A 12980-nucleotide genomic window follows, 5' to 3' on the forward strand; every position below is an offset into this window, starting at 1 on the left:
CGTTTGGGACTAGGGGTTAGCTGTGCCCCAACTTTGCGCCAGACCTGGTCCTGGATACATGGCATACATTCTCTCAAATGCACACAGCTCCCCCTCAAAGTTGAGCCTTATTATAACCATTTTATCCTTGAGGTTCAGAGCTGTAACTTAATATGGGGCATGCAACTAGAAGATGGCAGAGTCCATTTTCAAAGCTTGAGCTCTTTCTGCTACATGATACTGTTTGCATTTGCCAGTGTGAATTTAGTCTAGCCACTAATTATTCCTAATGGGTCCAAAACAGCTTCTTAACATTTTCATTTATTTCTTGCTTCTGGCCCAAGCCTACGCCTGTCTGCCTTTCATTTCTAGAACTGCCTCCATCTTCTCTTTCCCACCAAGACTGGTTGTGAAATTGGTCTCAATCCCCCAGCCAACAGCTTATTATCTCTTTCATCCAAAGTCAGGCCCTTTGGGTATCAGAGATCATGCTAATTCTTCCCAGAGAAATGGACCAAGGGTAAAGGCACAGCAAACATGGGTTTTTTGTAAACCAAGCTTACAAAGTCCTACTGATCCCTATAGTGAAACTCCTGATCCTCTGTGCCGGGAAACAGAAACATCTGTTCTCTGTATTTATTCCTCAGGTTGGAGGTCATCAGTCTTCCTACCCACCAACATACCCTCCTGATCCCACCTTGCAAACTGTTCTTGAAGGGCCTTTGTTGCCATCCTGAAGATCACTTCAGGACAGGTACATCCTCTTCCCTTTGCCCTGCCGAGAGCCTCCTGCCTAGTTGCCAGACTCTTGTTCTTTCAAGATCATTCTCTAGGCATTGCTTCCCTAGTGTCCATAAAGTATGCTGTCACACCATGGTTTGCTGCATTATTCTTCTATTTTTAGGTGTTTAGTAGTTTTCAGTGTTTTGCCTGAGAAAGGGTAATGATTATAAGTATAATTTTTGGAATCAAATACACTTGGAGTCAGATCCTAGTTCTGCCACTTTCCAACTGTGTGACCTTGGGGAAGTCAGTTTACCTCTCTGAACTTTAGTTTCTTTGACAATAAAATGGGACGATAATAAAAATACTACTTCCTAGGATTTTTATTTTTTATTTTTATTTTTTTTTTTTTTTAAATTTTTTTTTTAACGTTTATTTATTTTTGAGACAGAGACAGAGCATGAACGGGGGAGGGTCAGAGAGAGGGAGACACAGAATCTGAAACAGGCTCCAGGCTCTGAGCTGTCAGCCCAGAGCCCAACGCGGGGCTCGAACTCACGGACCATGAGATCATGACCTGAGCCAAAGTCGGCCGCTCAACCGACTGAGCCACCCAGGCGCCCCAACTTCCTAGGATTTTTATAAGAAGTAAGATAATATTGGGGTGCCTGGGTGAGTCAGTCAGTTAAGCATCCAACTTTGGCTCAGGTCATGATCTTACAGTTGGGCTCTGCTGGCCCCACGTTGGGCTCTGCTGACAGCTCAGAGCTTGGAGCCTGCTTTGGATTTTGTGTCTCCCTCTCTCTCTGCCCCTCCCCTGCTCACACTTTGTTTCTCTCTCAAAAATAAACGTTAAAAAAGAAGAAGAAATAAGATAATATGAAGCACTGAGCACATTCTTAGCACATAGTAATTGCTAAGTGTCAGCTATTAATTTTGCAAATATTGCATCTTGTTTGGGATTAATTGGAGACAAAGGGATAATAATCTGAGCTTCACTTTACTCATATGAAAAAGTTGGGATTTGGGGTCCTTATGTACTCAGAGTCTCTGAGTCTTGGTTCTGAGATTTTTGATGCCATAGTGTTTAGAGGAGAAAGAGGAGGTGCTTGTAGTTGGAGTGAGCAAAGAAGACTTCTTGGCAGAGGTGGTGCTGAGCCAGAGTTTCAGGTCTGCATTCCACTGGACTTGATCAAGTTTAGCTGGAAAGTTTATTTTGGTCTGACTTTGTCCCTTTACTCTAACCTAGGATTTTTTTCATTTTGTTAGGCCCTTTGTTTTATTGGCTATACTGGGATGAACAGAGATTCTGCTTCTGTGTATTTTCTTGCACATCTGTGTGAACTGGAGAAAGTCTGATCTCCCTGCTCGGGAAAAGGCAATGCTGGAGTTTGCACTTGCTATTTCCCGAGCTGATGATATAACAGATGACCATTTCAAAATGCTTGAGGTACGAGGCTTCAATTGAGAAGATGCCTGGGATATAGCTTCCATTTCAGCTTTTTTTTTTGCCATGTCCAGTTGCCTTGCTCATTTTGTCAGTCTTGCCCCCAACAAATAATTCTATCTGAAGGGCAGAACCAATGATGTCAAAGACATCAGGAGTGAACTTGCTGCTCCAAAAGTATAACAGCCTAAACAGAAAGATCCGTATTTCAGGCACATTGCATTATAACACATCCCTTAGGAAGTAATTTTTTAAAAACATCTAGTCAGTGGATAGGGAAGAAAGTAAATGAATTTGCTCCCGGCCTGCTTAATGAGATAGAGCCTAAGTGTTGGGGGTGTCCAGGGGTGTGTGATACCTGGGCGTAGAGGAAACGTTTGTTAATTTCGGAAACCTTTGGAAACCTTTGCCAGTTGTTTCCTTGTGTTGTGATCTAAAAGGAACATCAGGGGAAAGAAGTTCATAGGATGCTTTAGGCATTTCTGATGAACTGGTATCTGTGATGTTGAGCAGTTGGAGTTGAAAATTTTTTAGCACTTGAAAATAGTGTCTAGACCAATAGAAATTGGTCTGTATAGACTGATTTGCAGCCATTTTCCTTGTTAACATGACATGGTTGTATTTAAAGGCTCTCAAAGGCAGTGGGTAAACAGGACAGGCACAGTTAATCTATCTTTAGTAGCTTCTCAGTTAACTTCTTTAGTACCTTCTCAGGTAACTTCCAGTAATTTTTTTTTCTACTTATGAGTTGTAAAATCATGGTCATCTCAACAGAATTGTAGTCCTTATGTAATTTATTCTTATTTTAGGTTTTAGTAAAAATTATTTGGGATAAGTGAGGACTCCCATTTTAAGAAGAAGCATAAGAAAGAAAAGGAAAAAAGCAAACCCTGGCATTACTGAATGACTTGTTCTGTGTGTTATAGCCACCGTTGCCTTTTTTGGCTATCTTGTCAAGAATCATTCTCATTATCTAACAGAGATAACATACAAACCTACAAAATATTTTCTTCTCATTTGGCTTTTCTAGATTCTCTAAATTGTTAGTGAACATTTCTTAATCAGTTTTGGGACTATAGTGTGTTAATTCTGATTTGCCTGAACTGTGAAATCTGATTATCTTGAGGCAGCACAAAATTTCATTGCAGAACTTATATTTTTCTGTTGGAACTGTATCTTAAATACCTTGGAATATGTAACCTTTTAAAACTGTTCTATTTTACCTATTAAAAAAATTAATAATATTGGTAAATGGTCAGTGTTTTGTAGACCGTAAAATTTTAGCCATTGACCATAACTTAGGGGTCAAGCAGAGGGCCTCTGTTATTTGTTGCAGCCAAATGTTGGGGGTCATTAAGGGACATAATTTATTAATCACAAAATAGACCTTTACCTACCCCTTCTGCTCTGTGTGGGCAACATGGAGAGTATCTCCAGAGGAATGGCTGCTATGATCTCTGAACTCAAGACGCTTGCTTCTTGCCCTGTTTTCAATCACCTCATGGACAGGAGAGCCGAATAACTACTAACTTTCCTGGTTGGAGGACTTGCTGAATGTTCAGCTCTCCAAATCTCATTCCCTTATACTGGAGATCCTTCAGATCTGTCCTCACAGGATAGCTCTTCCTACAAAGATCCTCCAGGTTTATCCTCAGTCATCATCAAATGTGTGCTTTCTACAACACAGCTCTCAATCAAGAGTTGTCAGTACCTAGAAGAGTTGTCAGTTCTTTTATCTACCTTTCCTTGTACCTCAAGCTTTCTTTTATTGAACTCTCCTTCCCTCCTGAAGAAATACTGCAGTTCCTGTTAACTCTTTTTTACAAAGGAGTAGTATATATTGATCTTTAACAGCAATGGTGAAGGGTCTTGCATCTGTAATGCTGTCTGTGCCCTGGCACATGTAAGCAGGATTGACCACAGGTTCTGTTGCTTGTAAGGTTGATTTGATTCAGGTCTCCAGCTCCAAACAGTGACTCTTGCTGGATATACGCTCCTTCCTGAGGAGAGGAAGACATTGGTCTTGATAAACTCCTGACCTACTGGGCAGTAGCTGGGAGTTAGGCAGATATTCAGGGCACCAGTAGGCCCCCTTTTCCAGGCCCCCGTTTTCCAGGACCTGGGCTTTTAGCGCCAATAGTGAACCTGAGTACTTACTCTGAGTCCGAGTAGGCAGTACGCCATGCAACTCAGTATGTGGGACCTGCACACAATATGGTAATTTCTTCCCCTTGTGACCTTATCATAAAGTGAGGATAACAGTACATCATCATAGTCCACCCCTTTGGCCATTTAGGCCCAGTCATCCCTGGTCACGATGATTGACAACTACAGATTGACTCTGTCGCACGCGGTACCCTGATGCTAACACTGCCCCATATAGCTAGGATCCTGGGCATCCTCATTTGCGCTCAAACACAGCTAGTCGTTCCCAACCACCGTCCCTTCGGGGCTAAAACACCCGCCGTCGGCTGTGTCCCCACTTTCGCGGTCCCCAACGGATGATGGCCAGGAGCAGCACGTGTTTCCCAGCCGGCGGGGTTAGGCCGTCGCACGCCGGAAGTGGCGGTGGGATCGGTGAGGTGTCGGCCGGTGGGGCAGCGGCCCGGGAGTGGGGGGGTGGGCGCGTTGGTCATGTTTACCTTCGGGCCCGGTAGTCCGGGAGGGGATGGGACGGCCGGAACCGGGACTGAGGAGCCGGCATCCCATGCGGGGCAGGCAACGGCAGCGGGGCCGCTCCCTTCCCCGCCCGCGCCGCCGCAGCCCGGGGCTGACGCAGCCCCTCCCCCGTCGCCCTCCCGGAGCCCTCGCCGTCCCGGCGTCCCCTCGCTGCCCCCGGCCGCACACGCCGGGGAGCTCGAGCCTCACGCAGCTCTGGACTCCTCTGCAGCTTCCACCCAGGGAGAGCCGTCACCGCCCTCCCCGGCGCGCCGGCGACCCGGGCCCGACTGCAGGGCGGGGGGCCGGGGCCGCCACGGCCTCGGTGCCCGGCTTTTCGGGTGGCTGAGAGAACGCAGTCTGGGCCGCGGGCTGTTCGTGGACCCGGCGCGGGACAATTTCCGCACCATGACTAATCTCTATGGTTCCATCCATCCCGCGGACTCGGTGTACCTCAGCACCCGTACCCACGGCGCGGTCTTCAACCTCGAGTACTCCCCCGACGGGTAAGCGAGGCCCCTTGGAGGGCGGGTGCCGGCCTCCGCCTGCTTCTGCCTCCCGTTTGCGGGCGCCAGGGGTTCGGGGTCACCGGCCCGCAGGCCCCTTCCCCCGGCACTTTGTGAAGTGCCCTGTGGCTGTTGGAGGTCTCCCCCCAGCCCTTGGAGGTGGGCAGGCCCAGGACTCCTGTGTGCTCCTCGGGACTCGGCGCGGTGGGGCCAGAGCCCGGTTCTCTGGTACGCAGTACGTGCCTGGCAGATAACGTGTGCGGTAAAGGCTCCTTGTTTCCCTGTCATCCGGCCTTGCATTTTTCTCCTCGAAGCTTCTGACGAGGGTAGGGAGCCTGCAGGTTCCACGAACTCTGCGCCTGACTTGCCCTGAGGGGACAAGGGTACGTTCCTTGGCTCTGGGAGGATACTAAGACGACGAGGCGGCCGAGTGGTGTCTTATGATGTGGGGCATTTGTGAAGTTCCCAGGCTAGACTGGATGCTTCTGTTAAGGGTATCCAGCCTTTTTCCTGGCAGAGTAAATATTTCATGTTTGGCCTCAGTTTGCTTTGGGTTTTGGGGAATTTTCAAAATAACAGGTATTTTTAAAACTTTGGTGAGTACACAAACGAGTTCAACAAGCAACAAAGGAAAAACTTGACCCACAGTTCTACCCTGAGAGGACATAGTTAATTTAACTCTTACCCGATCAAGGCCTCTGGATTCCTAGTCATTTGCTTAGCTGCTTATTTATTCATTCTCTCATTCAGCAAATATTTGTTGAGCACTTGCTATGTTCCAGATGCAGAAGTTGCGGTGGTGAGCAAAAGCAGCTAATGGGACCACTTTTATTACGCTTGGGACATACTAGTTCAACCACATATTAATGACCATACTAAATAATTCATAATATATATTTATAAATTGGATAAAAGCCTGAGGGAACCTGTTGTATACTAGGGTGTTTGAGGTTTCTGGAAGAAATAACATTTGACCAAGAACAGAAAAATGAGTAGAAGATGAACTAGCCAAGGTAAGATGGGGGAGGGCAGAGACGCATTTCAGATAGAGGAAATGGTATGTTAAAAGACCTATGGTTGGAGGATCAGTTTGTCATGCTAGTGAAGCCGAAAGATGATAGCTTAACAAAGCAAAATCTTTTGCTAAAGAAAAACCTGAAATACGCTAACAAAGGAGAAAAGTAGCAGACTCTGAAATCTCATGGTGAGGAGGCACACCATATTCCATTTCACTGATGTGGGTGCTTCTTCCTAATTATGCTTGATGCTAGGATCTCTGGGGGTTTTTACTAACAGCAGTTGGGTGGAACCTATAGCAATGAATGTGCACCTGAATACAGGGAAGAGAGGAGAAACTATTGCTGAAGTTTATTCACGGAACTGCCTTTCCCCACTCCTCTTTCCATCCAAGCCCTATTCCTAAAGCTCCTCCTAAAATACCAAGAATCTGTTCCTCATAAACATTTGGTTCCTTTCTTCTCCATACCCCAACTTCTTTCTTCCCACCCCCCTACCTATTCTGTCAGGCTTTCAGAAGTAGCTGTTTCTACTCTCTGGAAGTGGGATTTTAGGTTCAGGTGACAGGTAGAACGAATTATGAAGGAGTTCCCATTGCCAGTGCTATTAGAATGAGGAATATATTACTGATAGTTATGTTTGAATATGGACAATAGTGTCCCATACGGACATTTTTTTAAAAAGTAGTTAGGTATTCTGATACTTAAAATAATTCAGCACTGTTTAATTTGCAGTTGACATATACTCATTCTAGAAGACCAGGCAATAAGCAAAAAGAAGCTAAACAGCAGTTATAATTGCAGAGATTGAATGGCTAGCCAAGGAATTTTTTTCTTTGTACATGGTTATCTACCTATTTTAAAAGGTTTTATTTATTTGTTTAAGTAATCTCAACGTGGGGCTCAAACTCAGGACCTCGAGATCAAGAGTCACATGCTCTTCCAACTGAGCCATCCAGGTGCCCCTGCATATGTTTATTTTAATATAAACATGGAGTCATTTTGTTGCCTGCTTTTTTTCATAGTATATTGTGAATTACTTATGTCAATATATTTCTACAGCATTCTTTAAAATTTTTCATTTATTTAAATAAAACCTGTATAAATAAAATTTTTAGATTTATGTCCTCATGATAATTCCCTAGAATGAGCCAAAGGTTATGAAGATTTTGGATACCTATTATCAAATTGCCCTCTGTGAAGATTTTACTAATTCTCATTCCTGTTGCCTGAAATACTCCATTGAAAGTACCTGTCTCTGCATACTGTTGCCAACATTGCACATTGCTGTTCTTTTCTGTGCCAAGGTAATAGGTGAAAATAGTTAAGTGTTTTAATTTTTTAGTATTCTTACTATACCTACTAATATGCTCCAGATTTTCATAGGACTTAAAATAATTTTATAGAAAAATGACATCTGTGTTAAAGGAGATAATTTCTCATAACCCTCAGTTGGATGGGTTAAATCAGCTTACTAGGTACATTGCCACTGTCACTTATAAGGACTTCTTAGTACAGACAAGGAGAGGTGACACAGGAAGTAAGAATTAAAATTATGAATTTAATAGAGACCAGACAAGAGAGAATTTGGCACTAAAAAGAAATGTAAAGGATACATGGAGTAGAGGTAATTTCTAAAGAATTCCAAAAATGTTGTACAATAACACCTCCTAGGATGACATTTTGAAAAATGAAATTTGATAATGTTGATAGATAACAATATGTGTGACTGCTGTAGGGAGAATTAGTGTATTGGAAAACAGAAGTGAAGAAATTATCTAAAATGGAGACAGGAAAGATGCGGAGATTGAAAATATTAAGGAGGTTAGTGACATGTTGCATAGAGAGAAAAGGCATAGTATATATTTGGTAAGCTTCTGAAGAAAATGAGACAGATAATGGGGCAAAACAACAACAACACCCATTTGAAGAGATAATAGCTGAGAACTTTCCAGAACTGAAGAAAGTCACCAGACCATGATTTAAGATGCCCTGCAGACCCCAAATAGGAATCCTTTCTAGACATACAGGGACTCCAGGACAACAAATGGAAAATCTTAAAAGCTAGAGAAAAAATACCTTCAAAGGATTAATTATGAGAGTGATAGTCAATTAGTCATCAATAATAGTGTAAATCAGGGGCACCTGGATAGCTCAGTCGGTTGAACATCCGACTTAGCTCAGGTCACGATCTCATGGTCCATGAGTTCGAGGCCCGCGTCGGGCTCTGCTGACAGCTGAGAGCCTGGAGCCTGTTTCCGATTCTGTGTCTCCCTCTCTCTCTGCCCCTCCCCTGTTCATGCTCTGTCTCTCTCTCTCTGTCAAAAATAAATAAACAAAAAAAAATATTTAAAATAATAGTGTAAATCAGAGGACAGTGGTGATTATTTTCAGTATGCTGGGGGAAAAAAATTTCCAATCTAGATGTCTATACCCAGTAAAGACGGGGATCTTCATTTTTGTCAAGAACAAAGATGAAGTAAATACATACACAAGCAAAGCTCAGTGAGTTTGCCACCAGACCTTCAATAATGAAGTTTGAAGTTCAAAGAGAAGAGTTTTCAACAGGAAGATCTGAGATGGTAGAAAGAATGAAGAATAAAAAAAGGAAATATGCATGTGAAACTAAATATACCTTCAATTTTGTCTTTTGGAATTAACAAAGATGGAACTAAAATTGAAGAAAAACCAGTAACAAATTAGGAAGGAATGTTCTAAATTTCTTGTTTCCTTGAGGGAGAATTTAACATCATAACTTTAGGTTTTAATGTTTGCATATTAAAATCTGCAAGTTAAACAGTAAAATACAAGAAAGAATATATTATTTCCAGACTAGTAGAGGAAAAAATATGGAATGAGAAAGAAATACTTCAAAAAAAGACAAGAAAGGGAAAAAAAAAGTAGAAAAGTTATAATAAATAGAAAGCACAGGGATGCCTGCGTGGCATAGTCGGTTAAGCGTCCGACTTCGTCTCAGGTCATGATCTCACAGTCTGAGTTCGAACCCCACATTGGGCTGTGTGGGACAGCTCAGAGCCTGAAGCCTGCTTTGGATTCTGTGTCTCCTTCTCTTTCTTCTCTTCCCCCACTCATGCTCTGTCTCTCTCTCTCTCAAAAATAAATAAACGTTAAAATTTTTTTTAAAAAGAAGGGGTGCCTGGGTGGCTCAGTCGGTTAAGCATCCAACTTTGGCTCAGGTTATAATCTTGCGGTTCATGAGTTCGAGCACTGCATCGGGCTCTGTGCTGATAGCTCATAGCCTGGAGGCTGCTCTGGATTCTGTGTCTCCCTCGCTCTGCCCTTCTTCTGCTAGCACTCTCTGTCTTAAAAATAAACATTAAAAAAAGAAAGCACAAAGAATGGCTGAAAATAAATCCAAATATTACTAATTATAATAAGTATAATAGTACTTAATATGTTCAAAAGGATAGACAAAAATAAATCAAACACATTCTAAACAAAAGCTAGTGAGCTATATTAATATACAAACTATGCTTTAAGGCAAAATTACTAGAGATGGAGGTCATGCTGATAAAAGCTCAATTCACGTGGAAAATAAAACAGCTCTAAACTTGGATGAGTCTTTTAGGTTTAAAATATATGTATCAAGTTTATCATGAAGAAAGATTTTAATGTACATTATAGTATATACTTCAGCTATGCAGACACAAACATAAGATCAAAACACCACTTAAAATCTTGCTTTAAAGGGCAGTATGCCGTGTCCAGGCCTGATAATCAGTACACATTGGTTCAGCTGTACCGGTTGTAAAAATATTCATATATGTCCATAGTGGTTGAATAGTTACTGCCCCAAGCCCATTGAGTACCTTCCATGGGACCTCCTAGAATAACCCATTATATAACAACTACAGAGTTAAGAGCTGGCACAGCAAGCTACCAACAAGCATCTCACTGGAGAGCTGCAGCATCAGTTCAAAGTGCTCCTTATCCATGCCAGATACCCTTCCCCACACAAAAAAAAATCCATAGGCAAATGCCCAGTGACCGTTTAGCTTCCCTTAGTGTGGGGCTGCCTGCCTTTCTCAGGCACTTTCCCAGCCATTCTCACATAGTCATTTGTGAGAACTGCAGCCTCCGGGGAGATCCAGAGAGATGAACAAGTCAGTCAGACAAGAGTACTAGCACTACTGCAGGCACCATCCAGACGTATTAACTCTCTTGGCATAGTGTGCACTCCATGACAGAACAGAATCCACAGCAGATGAATGAGGCCTCTAGGGATGGTTTATGGATGTCATTACTCCAGGGATGCAGATCCCTAATTTTATTCCTACTGAATTTCACCATTATTTAGTGGGCTAAGTTTGCTAAAATCCACTGAATACCTGCCTACCATGGGCATCAGTAAACACTCATTTTATTAATGAAACTGACCACCAACATAAATCTCAGGAACATTTAACTGAGGAAACTGAGAAGCAGAAAGGTCATTAAACAAAGGATTTGTACCCTGGCTTATTATGCTTTTAACTGCTATATTGTCATCTGGACTAAAGGATTATAATTAAACATGATATATCAACAGATTCTTTTTGTGGCTTAGTTATTAACATAATTGTATACATATTTAATACACAAAATTAACAACAAGCATAAGTGCTAAAAATTTTTAATATACTTACTTCAGCAAAAGCTAAAAAGAGGATGTAGCCCGATAATTCTGTTGATGTTAAGTAATTTTTTTATTACTTATGAAGATTACAGGTTACTTAATGACTACCTATTTAATGTGGACATTTTTGGAGGGGCTTTATGTAATTCTTTATGCCAATTCATGGTGCAGACAACGGCATCTGGGTCAAAGAAAAGATTATGGCTAATATTTCCAAAAATTAACAAATAATGGAAATTACTAGAATAATATGACAAACAACTTAATTAGAACTATCACTTGGGAAGAGTTTTTATAATTTATAGGTTAGTTTATGTTTAAAATGTTGAAAAATTTTTATTCATGTTTATATTACTATTGAATGTTTAACATTTTTAAATATCACACTTGGCTATATGTAACAGCTGCCTCCTGCATTTTTTTTTTCCCAAACACACAAGGAAGATTTATAAAATTTTCACTTACAAGGCCACATTTTAAAAGATTATCAAAGAAGTTACAGTATATCAGTACAGTGTGATCACTAGAAATCAATAACAAAAAGATAACTAGGAAAACCTCAAGTGTTTTCAAGTGAAGAAACATTTATAAGTAGCATATGGGCCAAAAAAGAAATGATAGTGGACATTAGAAATATTTAGCACTGAATGATAAAGAAAGTACCACATCTCAAAACTTGTAAGATACAAGTAAAACAGTACTTACTAGGAAAATAATAGTCATTAATAAACTGGAAAGGAAGACAAGTAAAAATGAGCTAAGTATCTATCTCAAGAAAGAATAGTGAAATTATGTGCAAATAATAGCAAAGTAAGCAAAGAAAGGAGAAGGAAGGAAATAGAGTAACAGAGTGGAACTGGTGAACTTTTTAAAATTCAGTAGAAATACTCACCAGAGAAAATCTTATCTTTGAAAAGACAAATAAAAATGAAAAACACTCATATCGATTAAGAGAATGCCCAAGCAAACAATATTCAGAATGAAAAGGGGTGACATAACTTCAGATGCAAGAGGTAGAGATTATAGCTTTCCAGAAGAAGTAGAGTAGGTGGTTTGGCCCAACCCTTCAACAGAGAATAATTAGAAAAGCTAGAAAAAATATAAATATTTAATGTAAGATATAAAAATTTGTGTTTGAAGGAATTAGAGAAATAAGGTAATAAGTAAATTGCAGGGCCAAGATCTATGAAAGGAAGAGAAGCCAGAAATGTGAGCCCACAGCTTTAGCCAAATGAGTTAAATAAGCTCTATGGTAGAAATCAAAGGTTTAGAAAATAAAATAATGTAAATCACTACATTAACATATTGAACGAAAAACCTAGGATAATTTCAGTAAGTGTTGGAAAACTTTTATGCAATTGAACATATATCAATGAAAAAAACAGCAAATTTGAAGTAGAAGAAAATTTCTTAATCCAATAACAAATCTATCCCCCACAAAAGAAAAACAAACAAAAAAACTCTACAGCAAACATTGTACTTAATGATGAAACAGTGAATGTATTCTTGAAGATCAGGAATGAGAGGCATGCCTGCTATAGTAACATTTCTATTTAACATTATACCGAAAGTTCTAGCCAGTGCAGCAAGGAAAAAAGTATTAAAAAAGAACAAAGCATTTGCTTGTAGATGATATGATTATCGACAAAGAAAACCTAAAGTAACCTACAGGTAAAGTATTAAAATAGCAAGATTAATGGATAAATTATTTTAAAATCAATTGCATTTCTGTACACCAACAACAAAGCAAAATTTAAAAAAGAATATTTACAAAAGTATGAAAAAAATGGTCAAGTACCCACGAATAAATCTAAGAAAAGATAGGTATGACCCATATGGAGAAAAATCTCCATGGTAAATGGAAATACACCATATTCATGGATTGAAAGACTCCATATTATAAAGATTTCAATTCTATGTAAACTTTTATATAGATTTATTATAATCTGAAAATCCATAGCTGGACTTGTGTGTGTGTGTACATAACTTGATAAGTTGATTTGAAATGTATAAGG

At 40.6% G+C, this 12980-nt stretch overlaps 1 protein-coding gene and 1 long non-coding RNA gene across 5 annotated transcripts in view; one reads left to right on the forward strand and one right to left on the reverse strand.

Moving 5' to 3' along the window:
* DCAF10 (DDB1 and CUL4 associated factor 10) overlaps nucleotides 1–12980 on the forward strand; it is a 65487-nt gene that overhangs the window by 17466 nt on the left and 35041 nt on the right. The window contains exon 1 of one of the 4 annotated variants that reach the window (XM_042914228.1): nucleotides 4651–5313. The exons of 2 other annotated variants lie outside the window; for them this stretch is intronic. In XM_042914228.1, the coding sequence (XP_042770162.1) occupies nucleotides 4784–5313 (530 nt within the window). In that variant the 5' untranslated portion in view covers nucleotides 4651–4783. Of the gene's footprint in view, nucleotides 1–4650; nucleotides 5314–12980 lie in introns of those variants that run through there. One more of the 4 variants, XM_042914227.1, reaches the window with a different exon arrangement.
* Nucleotides 3964–4880, reverse strand: LOC122205648. The gene is made up of 2 exons (XR_006196177.1): nucleotides 4792–4880; nucleotides 3964–4149 (listed from the first exon to the last, which is right to left on the reverse strand). It is a non-coding gene; the product is annotated as an uncharacterized LOC122205648 (long non-coding RNA).

This window comes from Panthera leo, chromosome D4 (assembly GCF_018350215.1).
Source record: "Panthera leo isolate Ple1 chromosome D4, P.leo_Ple1_pat1.1, whole genome shotgun sequence".
Classification (NCBI taxonomy): domain Eukaryota; kingdom Metazoa; phylum Chordata; class Mammalia; order Carnivora; family Felidae; genus Panthera; species Panthera leo.